This window comes from Theobroma cacao, chromosome 10 (genome assembly GCF_000208745.1).
Source record: "Theobroma cacao cultivar B97-61/B2 chromosome 10, Criollo_cocoa_genome_V2, whole genome shotgun sequence".
In the NCBI taxonomy this organism is placed as follows: domain Eukaryota; kingdom Viridiplantae; phylum Streptophyta; class Magnoliopsida; order Malvales; family Malvaceae; genus Theobroma; species Theobroma cacao.
In genome coordinates this window covers 3289193-3300794 of record NC_030859.1, presented here as the reverse complement: position 1 = coordinate 3300794, position 11602 = coordinate 3289193, and the positions used below count along the sequence as shown (strand labels likewise).

General features: G+C 31.4%; 2 protein-coding genes across 3 annotated transcripts; one reads left to right on the top strand and one right to left on the bottom strand.

The window, feature by feature from the left end:
• On the bottom strand, nucleotides 100-7918 carry LOC18586294 (ribulose-1,5 bisphosphate carboxylase/oxygenase large subunit N-methyltransferase, chloroplastic). Of its 2 annotated transcripts, XM_007009556.2 has the most exons (16): nucleotides 7630-7918; nucleotides 7156-7265; nucleotides 6144-6207; nucleotides 5938-6048; nucleotides 5678-5737; nucleotides 5021-5128; nucleotides 4409-4478; nucleotides 4033-4073; nucleotides 3839-3919; nucleotides 3604-3639; nucleotides 2577-2660; nucleotides 2230-2357; nucleotides 1165-1253; nucleotides 913-1061; nucleotides 264-446; nucleotides 100-173 (listed from the first exon to the last, which is right to left on the bottom strand). In XM_007009556.2, exons 1-15 carry the CDS (start codon nucleotides 7744-7746, stop codon nucleotides 279-281), a joined length of 1416 nt encoding a protein of 471 aa, XP_007009618.2. In that variant the 5' UTR covers nucleotides 7747-7918; the 3' UTR covers nucleotides 100-173; nucleotides 264-278. The 2 variants fall into 2 exon arrangements, with proteins under 2 accessions (XP_007009618.2, XP_017985005.1); XM_018129516.1 differs by lacking the exon at nucleotides 100-173 and having other exon boundaries at nucleotides 263-446.
• LOC18586293 (histone H4) lies at nucleotides 10298-11021 on the top strand. The gene has a single exon (XM_018129517.1). The coding sequence runs from the start codon at nucleotides 10490-10492 to the stop codon at nucleotides 10799-10801; it is 312 nt and encodes a 103-aa protein (XP_017985006.1). The 5' UTR covers nucleotides 10298-10489; the 3' UTR covers nucleotides 10802-11021.

The following is an 11602-nucleotide window of genomic DNA, read 5'->3' as shown; positions in this document are numbered from 1 at the left end:
AATCACACTCCTAGAATTACAAAGTACAGAAAACAAAGGTGGAAAAACACTGAACATGTTGGATTTTGAAAGAAATTAGCTCATAAATGCAAGCATGAGCTAGAAAAGCCCCCATGGGTAAACAGTCAATTCCAAATGCTTTGCTCAGACCTCCCCCAAGCGTTTAAAGTTCACTATATCCCAGGAAATGTCGAAAAAATTTCAGCAGGGAGATGACCGATCCAAGTAGTTCATAAAAAAATTTGTCTGAGAAAAATTCTTGCCTTTTGATCTTTTGATCACTGACTCTGACAGTGGATTGTTGCTCTCAGGGCTGCACAGTAATTGTTCAACCATGTGGATGCAGACTTCAGGACGCGAAGATCACCGGTAAGGAGATCTTGAGCCATTTGCCTCCTAAGAGCAAATTTCTTACTCATTGAGGGGAAATTAGCAGGAGCAAGTGACTGCAAAGAAGCTTGAAGTGAAGGGCTTTTGTAAATAAGATAAACACACCTTATTTCACATAATAATTTTAACACTTGGTACAAGTGTGTCTTTACAAAGGTATCAATATTGCATTTTATGTCAGCTTTCCATATTATCTAAGAAGAGTTTGTTGCTTTTTTATCTATGAACAAGTTAAACATGCATACCTAGCTTCAAATTTCATTTTACAGCAAAGAATGGCAGTAATGTTCCATCATCTTGATGTATTACTGTTTCTAGTTATAAAATCATATTATTTTCAACTCTTTCATTATTTCTAGCAATGATTGGATAATGTTTATTGTCTTTGTACCCAAAAACAATTGACATTTTGTCACCTATAAAACAAACATCCAGAGACTGTCTTTTCTCTTGTTGATATCAACAAAAGAAACCTTGTTAACTAAATGAATTTGAAGGTATGAAAAGTGGCAAGAACTTTACCTTGATGGCTACATCATATTTCTGCATTAAGTGAGTGATGTGAGATAATAACATCTGATGTGCCAGCAACTCTCTCCGGCTGTCCTTCAGAGGCCGCCGAGCCAACCGGCCATCAATTTGTGCAGCTTCCATGGCCAAGTCACTAAGTTCTGATGATTCAGTTCAAATGAAATTACTTGTTAGGACCGCAAGGCCTTTAAATTAAATTCACTTGAAAAACAATTAAAAAGGCAAGATTATCCAAACAAACACCTTCTGGAGAGGCACAACATAAAACACGAGCAAATGCACGTAACGACTGTGGAAGACCCTTCCCCTTTCCTCTAGGAGACCTAACTTCTCTGTGTAATAATCCCATAATCACAAACAAAAATCAGTAATATAATTTAGAAGTCATATGTTTAACTCCCATAGGAGCAATAAGGAATTCATAAAAACAAGATTATTTAGCTGACATCTATACCATAAAGGCTCCAAAAGAAATTGCAAGGGCCGTAACATTATAAGGTTGAATCTAAATGCTAAATATAAAATTAGCAGAGAGATTTAGAAGATGGAATCAACATCACTAGTTGAGTAGAAAGCCCAATTTTCACATGAACAAAAAACTTTGAGGAAGATTCATTAAGGTAAGCCAGAAACCACTTCCACGTCTAACCAAAATCACTGCTGTTATGTATGTCATTAGATAAAATTGAATACTGAAACATCAACAGAGCAAAAAGTTACAGGCTAAGCTGAAACTCAAAAACTTTATCATATACTAACAAAGAGTTGTTTAAACGAATTAGCACCATTAATCTAATCAAATTTTCAGTGATTGCTTTAAGATCTTTTATTCTTTGGACAGGACAAATTCCTACTATGACAATGGTCTTATCAGGTTGAAATTGAATATTTTGTCAGTTAAAAAATTCATTAAGCCAGTCTAGTAGCTTAGCGATGGGGCTCTTTCTGAAGCACCATCAGCTTTTAAGTATTAGAACCTTATTTCAGCTTGTTCAGAAGCTGAAGGCAACTTTTCCAAAGCCCATACTTGGCCAGTAGAGACTAGAGAAGTTGTTTCAGAGGTTAGGCAAAAGAGTACTGAAAGAAATCAATAAATGATTCAATTTTTGGTAACAGCCTCAAGAACATTTCTAACTTCTTAAATCCACAAGTATTTCTAGTTCTCAGAAGTTGGGCTTTACCATGAATCTTTGTAGTTTTCATATATCTATTGCAAATGAATAACATTCACCACAACTTCAAACGTCCAGTGACATTGTTAATATGTCATTAAAAAATAAACTTAAAGAACTAAGAATCAATACCAACTTGATTATGAAAGTATCTTCAGAACAATTAATTGCATCTTTAATTTTTGGTGTAGAATGTTGTTGCAGAAGTTCCAACTTCATTTCACGTAGACTATCATGATATGGTATATTGAAGTTGATTTGTACCTGAGAGTCAACATCATCATTCTTAAGATCATAAAACCACAAAATAACATTTAGCCACATTTATGTAGTGGATAGATTTTTGCCTTTGGACTAAGAAAGTGAATTGCAAACGAAAACAAAGAAACTAAAATATAAAGAAAATACATGAAATGCAGAATAGTGTATTTAACTCTAGCTTATACAGTTATACCATACTTCAATCTGACTTCCAAAACTAACCTGGTCATGAATGTTGTATGGAAGTGTAAAACCAAAGTCCAGCAGCAGCGTTGCATTTGGAAAGTTTCCATAATTTATCAGTACCTAGACAAGCAATTGAAGTGAACTTCGGATTCTGCAGCACCATACCACAAGCTTAAAGTCAAACAAGACAACAATACTGACACATTCCTAGTTAGAACATAGGGAAAACACCAATGACTGTATTAACATTCAAGCCATACATCAAAACACTAAAAGTTTAAAAATTTAATCATGAAAAATAAAAGAAACTGTGCAGTAGTCAAACTTAAGGGGGCTCTTTAAAGTCTGAATCTGATGTTAAAAGTATTACATTTTTTTTTTTTTTGAGAAGCAAAAGTATTACATATTTTAATAATATGCAAGACTTTGAGTGGCATGTACAGCTCCCAATCTGCATCCTTATAATGCTCTAGATGCATGTTTGCATGCAGACTAAATCATATGATTCACTGGAGTAGTATCCTGGAGTACTTCAGATTATGAACAGAGTACCGAAAACAACTCACAGAGTATTAAATTTGTCTAAAACTGTAGAGTAATAATTAGCAACCAAATGCAATCACTTATAGAGCACATAAATTTCTGTAATTCAAGATCCCTATTCAGTCCAGTACATATCCAAGTTGAATTTCTGGTCAGATATTATCACACCAGACAACTTCAGAATAGGAAAGGGTAAGTGAATATGAGAGGGAGAGAGAGAGAGAGAGAGAGCAAAACAAGAGATAAAATAACAAAGGCAATCAAACAAAAGAGCAGGTAAGGAATAAATAAGGCTCCAGGGATAAAAGTTGAGCACATGCACAAATAAATAGAAGCTTGTTGGCTTTATATGCTTGTAATAAAGTTTTAAAGCCAAGGGTTCCAGGCACTAAGAGACAATAAGAAAAAGACAGAATTTAAAATAAACCAACAAAAGCTAAAAACTAACAAGGGAACAAATATAAGAAATTCTCCCAAAGAAAAAAAAGAAGAGAAACCTTTCCACTGAAATAGTTCTAACCTCTTGACCAGGAGCGTAATTACGATCAGCAATAACCTGCTCAAGTCATTTAAAAAAAACATAAAAAAACTCTAAAGATATATTCTAACAAATCAAACGTAAAAACTTAAAACCAATTTGTATAAGGAGAGACTATTTGATGTATAGCAATAAAAACAAGAACCTTCATTATCAGTTCATCATAACCTCTGACAGCATCTAAAAATATTCTCTCACTAATGGTTAGTCAGCATACCTCTGACAACTTTTTATCTTCATCAAATAATACAATTGAGTCTGAAACCCCGTCATGATTCATAAAATCTGTAAATGGAATCTACATAATAAATTTAAAAAAAAAATCAAAGGCTGTTGTGCTAAAATATAACAGTACTAGAAGTAACTGTTGAAAACCCTCCAGAAGAAAATGACATCTTTGAGAAACAATACCAGAGACAGGCCTTTTGTGCTTTCCCAGGCTCGAGATGTTACTACCACATTGACAACAAACTAGTTAGAAAATTAACTAAACATGAGGACTAGACCATATATTACTACTTTATGAAGGAAATCCTAGTTACCATTTATCACTTTCTAAAAATCTGCTATGGTTCACCAAATTTAATTAACTCATGTAATCTAATCAGCATCAAATACATCATGATTCAGCAGAATTATATATAATCTTAGCAGCAAAAGAAATTTGAAAAACTAAAGAAACATGGTCATAAGCTCTCTTATTTGAAAAAAAAAAAATTTGATTTGAACTCAGCAGGAAGGAATGGACCATCAGTAGTAGATACTAAATTAGTAAATAAGGCCTGACCTAAGAAATATGCACGCATGAAATCCTTAAGTGTGAAGCTTTCAAAAATTTCAGGGAATTGTTCAAGGGCCTGAAATCATATGAATACCTTGTCATAATCACATCCCCCAAGGCAAACAAAGCCAACTTACAACAAATATCTTAACTATGAAAAAACAGTTATGAAAAGATTAGAACACACCCCATTCCTTTCCTACAGCTAAGAAGCTTTAACCATTCTTCTTCTTTCCTTTTCCCCGCTTTTTTATGCCAAATTAGTTTTCTTTCTTTTTTTTTTTATTATATTCAAGATTGAAACCAATACAACCAAGTTACAAATGATGTAAAGAAAGACAAATTATGCACGATGTAAACTATTATCCGTGATTAACTCAGCTTTGAGAGTTGAAAACAAAATTAAAAGAAGAAAATTTACACTTTTAATAGAAGCTCAAGAACTTCTGTTTTTTTATCCCCAGAATTAAAATAGGACTTGGAATTAAGAATATTGTATTGAATAGCCACACACATTATACATGACAGTGAACCAGTGACACACATAGTGATGCATGTTTGATTCTGTATCTGCATGCATATCAACAAATTAACTAGAGAAAAGGAACAACTACTTACAGGTACAACTGCAGCAAAATCCTCTTCTATTTTAGATTTTTGATTCATTGTTTCCTGATATACTGAGCTTTGACGAATCATATCCAACTCGTATTCACTCCAGAAAATCTATAGGGGCACAAGAAATTACCAATTCAAATATTTTCCAAACTACTCCGGTAAATACTTACACCGATCTATACAACAGATCATACAAGGGTAATGAAATCAGAAAGTAAGGAAGAAAGAAACAATGAAAGGTGCAAATGAGGCTGCTTTATTAGGATGAGAAGAACTGCGTATCCCATATATCCCAAGAAAAAGAAGTTTTATGACTCTGAGCATAATGGCATCTAATGAAAATTGTTAAGTTGCAGCTACAGGTTTAACTTTCAAAAAGTTTCGTTTGACTAGATCACCCCTAACCACAATAATAATCTCCATAAAGTTAAATTTGAGAAATTGAATGTTACAATATTATCTGCTTCTACTAACAATCTTTCCTCATCAGAACCACAAATTTAAATGAGAAGTACAAATAATAAAGAAAATAAGCTCCACTGCTCAAAAAGTTACAGGAGGAATTATTTTCATCTTAAACAGTAATGTCATTCATTAATTTATACAGTTACATCAATAGGGATGCCGTGCAAAATTCTAATTTCCATTGGCCATTACCGTGCTATGGATTTCCCCATGCTGAGGAAGGCAACTGATGTAAGAGGCCCATTCAGAATCCTGTTGCAATCGATAAATAATTAAATCATTTAGATCTGGATGTTCCTTCAAAATTAAACATTTGAAACTAAAGACAGAAATTCAACGAACAACCAAAAAATTACTATTAAATATATAGTGATGTTGAAGCTATGCACAATCATTAATTCATAGGAATTGGAGCTTTCAAAAACAGATTAAAAGAAGAAAATTCTTGTTACCTGGCCCATTTTTTGCTCAACTAAAAGGATAATAGCAAGCTTTGCAACAGTCCCAACTTTATTACTTAGTGCAGCTTTAATCTTTGGAAGAAGATTGTCTGGTGCTATTTGCTGAAAAATTTAAGAATATTATGTACAACTTGGCATCCTTATTTTTTTTAAGACACCATACAAGAGTTGAACATAAAGAATTGCAAATCATATACCACACTATAAGGAACTTTCAATATGCAATCCCCAGATCGGATGATCTCAGAAGCAAACAGTGACCTGCAATAAGGGATTTAAATAAATAAATAAATAAACCATAAGAGCTTAATAAGACTCATAACAAGAGAGCAAGGCAATTAATATTTTCTATCTGGAGATGTATCCATGGTGTTAACATATTATAAAGGTCTTCCATCACATAGAACTTTGTTTACTCCATGCTATTAAGGAAACAAATAGGGAGTACAACTGTATGAGTATTTTCTAGCTATCTTTACAAGGAAACTTATGAGATCTAAGATTCCTTAAATATTCTGAAAAAAGAGGAGGCAAGAAAGCAATTTAAGAAAAAGAAAGCCACAACCCACATGCAAGAGATGCCTTTGATGAATGATTCTAAAGGGGCAGGAGGCTGAAGCTTATTGACACGGAAGGGATCTTACAATATTTAACTCTTCTCAAGCAATTTAAGTTTGCCATTCATTCCCATTTGCGGCTATCCGTTACAATTAACCACCACGCATTTGTCCACGCTACTAAAGAGAACAAAATATTTTGTAACAAGCAACACTCTTCAAACAATGGTTGCTTCACCACAATGGCTCCTCCTTACATGAATGACAAAGGGATATTTCATAATTCAAGTCAGTACTTTGTTGGCCCAAAAATGCATGTACCAAAATTGCCTACACCACCATCCTTGCATTAAACAAGAATAGCCAGTGTACCCACACTATTTCCCTGCTTTGATCTTCTGCCATATACTGATCCGATAAATATGAATTCAGTTTTATTTTTCCTTGCAAACAATCCATGTACATTGATATGCAATAAAGCATGCCCCAAAAGTTTCAGAAATATAAACCAGTGCGTGTTTGAACTGTTTTCAAGAGCAACATACAAGCAATAATAAAAATAAGAGATTCTATTGAAATTAAAAAAAGAAGGTCACCACAAATCATTCCCAAAATAAAAACTAAGAAAAGTAAATAAATAAACTAAAATAACCTGCCATATGCGGATTTCCCAATAGAGAGCACTGAAGAAATTTTAACCCCAGCCTTTCGCTCCAACCAAGGCAAAAATTCCTCACATTCTTCGTCCAAAGAATCTAATTCCTGTGATAACAACACAATTATTTAATTAACAATGGAAAAAGAAAAACAAAGTAAAATAAAAATCGATTACTTCATTCTTGACAGATGGCGATCATGTAAGCCCCCATTTATAGAGTATTTAAATGCTAACGCCAATATATATGATAATAATCCTTCAACCAATCATGTTAACTTAATAATTAACGGTTAATTTCCTTATTTAAAGGATAACAATCTAAAAATAACCAAAAAAAAAATCTATATAGCAGCCGCTGTAAAAGCAAATATAAAATGGCAAATGTATTTACAGAACTGCTAGAAAGTTTCCTATATTTTCTCGGGAACCAAGCAGGAAATAAAAGAGCGAGAGAGAGAGAGGAAGAACCTTAGCTTGAGATAGAGAGGAGAATTTAAAGCCAATGAGGAGACGGTGAGAGAGGTTGAAGAGTGGAGTTGTTGGCGACCGCCAAAGCTTTGAGAGTCGATGACCGCCCTGAAGCATCGGCGTACTAAGGGAGTTAGTACGTCGTCGCTTTGAGAGCTTCCTTCCCTTTCGTGTGCTTTACCGTTTAGCTGGGGTGACGGAGCGTCGGGAGAGGATCACTTGAAGCTGGGCTTGGGAAATGTTAGTGCATTTGAAACTTTTGGAGTGTTTGTTTGAATTTTGGGATTACCGTGCTCCTTGGTGGATTGGGATAGTATCGGGTTAATCTAGCACCGGTTTAGAGCATTCTATTATGGATAATAAGTGTATATAAATGAATTATGTGCTATCATTTTGGTATAATGCTTGAAAATATTTTTAAATTATTTAAAAATTTTTAAATAATTTATTTTTTTATTACATTTAATTAAATTTAAGAAAATCAATCAGTAAGGTATTCACTATTTTTTAAGTACCCAAATCTAAATTCTATTAAATTATAAAGTACTTTAACCTTATAATTACTTGAATAAACTTTAAAAATACTACTCTGTTAAATATTAATTTAGGATTAGAGATTAAATTAAAGTAATATATATTTTTAATTAAGTGAAAAGATAAATATAATTTTGTTTTTCAAAAAAAAAGATAAATATAATTTATTTTTATATAATATCAAAAAATGAAATTGGTTAAATTGACTAAGTGCCTTGTCAATGTTCAATCCCTCTCAAAAGCATATAATATATTTATATATAAACAGGTTTAGATATTAGGTATTCAAAGTACCCTACTCGCTTACTTAAACTCGAGATGCATAATAAAAATTTATTTGAACTCGTCCCAAACTTAAATATATATATAATATATTTTATACATATTTATATATAAACAGGTTCAAGTATTAGGTATCAAAGGTACCCTATATGAACCCGAGATTAATAGTAAAATTTTTACCCGACCTTGTCTCAAACCCAAATATACATACAATATATTTTATACATATTTATATATAAATAGGTTCAGATATTGAATATTCAAATTACCTTATCTGAATCCGATATGGATAGTAAAATTTTTACTCGAGTTTATCCAAAACCCAAATATAAAATACTCAAATTTTATATAATTAGGTCAAGTACCCATGGGTACTTGATTAAAGGGTACTTGTTACTGTACATAAATTTTAATTTTTTTTTTTTTTAATTTGAGGAAGGAGGATTCGAATCCTGTTTTTTAGACAGAGAGTTTATGCATTAACCAATAAGTCAAATACTTTGATGCTAAATTTTAAACTTTTATACTTTTATTTGATATCAAATAAACTTGTATACCTTTACTCCTACCTAACACATACATGAAAAGTGAAAAACATCCTATGTTATAATGTTACTTCATTACACCATATTATCATGTATTATGGTGTATCAATATGCTTTTTGGTTAATTATATGATATAGTTGAAATATTATTATCATTGTGTAAAAAATATGTTTAATTTACTTTATTTGATTTAAATTTTATTTTTCATTTTTAGAAACAAAAAATTAGAAAAAATGCATTTGTTTTGAAAGGTAGAAAAAACGCATTTGTATATAAATATAAATAAAATTTTCTGAAAGATTATATACAAAATATGTAATTATTTAAATGACAATAATCATGATTTCACTTCTTTATGTAGTTTGGTTATATTATAATTTGTATTAAATTTTAATTATCTGTCTATTTTAAATCAATTATGTTATTAATTTTTACTTTTATTTTATAATAACTTTTCAAAAAGTAAAAAAGTAGATAATATAAATAAAGAAAAAAATCAATCATTTTAATGTTATATTTCTCTATTGAGGCTGATGTTCATATTCTGTTATTATATAATATAATAACACTTGTGATTTCAATCTATATGTATATTGAATCATGTCAAGCATAAAAGCATGAATAGTTGTTTTATGCCCAAAACACAAACAAAATTTCAATATGACAAAGTATAATCATAAAATTGTTAAGAGATAAGATCCAAATTTATTATTTATCTTCGGGTTAATGTAGTTTTAAAACTATACTTTGTAATTTGATTCAAATACTGTTAAAAGTTAGAATTAAAATATTTCTTTATTTCCTTAAGAAATATAAAATTTTGAACATTTATTAATCAAATTATAAAATATAATGATAAAATTACAACCTATAAAGATAAGTGATAAATTTAAACCATTATCTTGAATAAAATAGTTAATTCGGACTAGTCCCAAAAATAGATAAAAAACTTATTTCGTTACATAGGTTTAATTTAATTTTAATAAATAATCTATTATTATAACTATAATTTATAATTGAAAGAGGAGATATTCGAATCCTGCTATTTAGGCAGAAGGATCATGCACTAATCAATGAGTCAAATGCTCGGGTGTTATAATTATAATTTATAATTTATACTAATTATTAATATCAATTGTTGAATTTGATATTAAGAGTCCAAAGGATATCAATTTAATTCATAAAATTAATTAAAACTTAAAAAAAGTTATGATTATAAATATAAATCCAAGAATGAATAAGCGAAAAATATATTAAAACTCTAAAGAATACAAATTTTATAATAAAATAATGCCATGTCATCGATCCAACATTAATACAACTCCCCAAATCTCAACCGTTCATTCACCATCAACGGTCCAAAACATTGCCCCACAAGAGCACACACGGATCGATTCCCGTTCAAAGCTTCCTTATAGATACCCAACCACCACTCCCCTCCCCTTGGCTCTCAACGTCACCAAATCAAGCAATCTCATAGTCTTTCAGTTGTGCAAAAATGTCTGGGCGTGGCAAGGGAGGCAAAGGATTGGGAAAAGGAGGAGCGAAACGGCACCGTAAGGTCCTCCGCGATAACATCCAAGGGATCACAAAGCCAGCCATCCGCCGTTTGGCTCGCCGTGGCGGTGTTAAACGCATCAGCGGTCTTATTTACGAGGAGACACGCGGCGTCCTCAAAATCTTCCTTGAAAACGTCATCAGAGACGCCGTTACCTACACCGAGCACGCCCGTCGCAAAACCGTCACCGCCATGGACGTCGTTTACGCGCTCAAGAGACAAGGCCGTACTCTTTACGGGTTTGGTGGTTAGGGTTTTTGATTTCGTTCTGTTTGGTGGAAATTTAGGAATGAAAAATATCAATGGTGTTTTTGATCCGAAATTGTCTTTATCGTTTTTATCATTTTTGTTTTTTTTTTTTATAGTTACACTCCAAATTTTGATGCATGCAACTTTTTAATGGCTTTAAGCGGAGTGTGGGAAGTGAAAACTGGAGTGGGATTAGCTGAATTGACCAGTAGACTTAAACTTTTGATTGGGTGTGTACGATTAAAATAATTCTATTTCCAGGTATGCCCAACCATTCTATCGCCATAAGCTTGGTTAGGACTGAACTGCAAAAATAAAAAGATAAAGAACAAAAACTTATGAGTTGGTTTAAATGAAAAAAAAAAATTTAAATGGTCAAAAAGAAAAACATAATGGGGCAGGAATATTGAATTCCAAAATATAATGGTAGATATTTTGTGGACAAAATGGATTCAATTTGTAAGGATTGGGACCAGCTTTTAATTAACATGAAAAACCTAGGAAACCTAGGATAAAACCCTACTAACTCTCAACCCATACTAATCACATGTCAAGTCTTTAAGGTACATTTGGTTTTGTTAAATAAATAAAAATAAAATAAAAAACTATTATATAAAAATAAAATGAAGTGAAATAAAGAATAAAATAATTATTATATAGTTAGATATGATAAATAGAATAAAATATAAATAATTATTATAATTTATTATAGTATTTATTGATAATAATAATTTTAAAATTAAAAATAAAAAAATAAAATATTTTTATTATATATATAATTATTTATTTTATTTTATTTTTAAA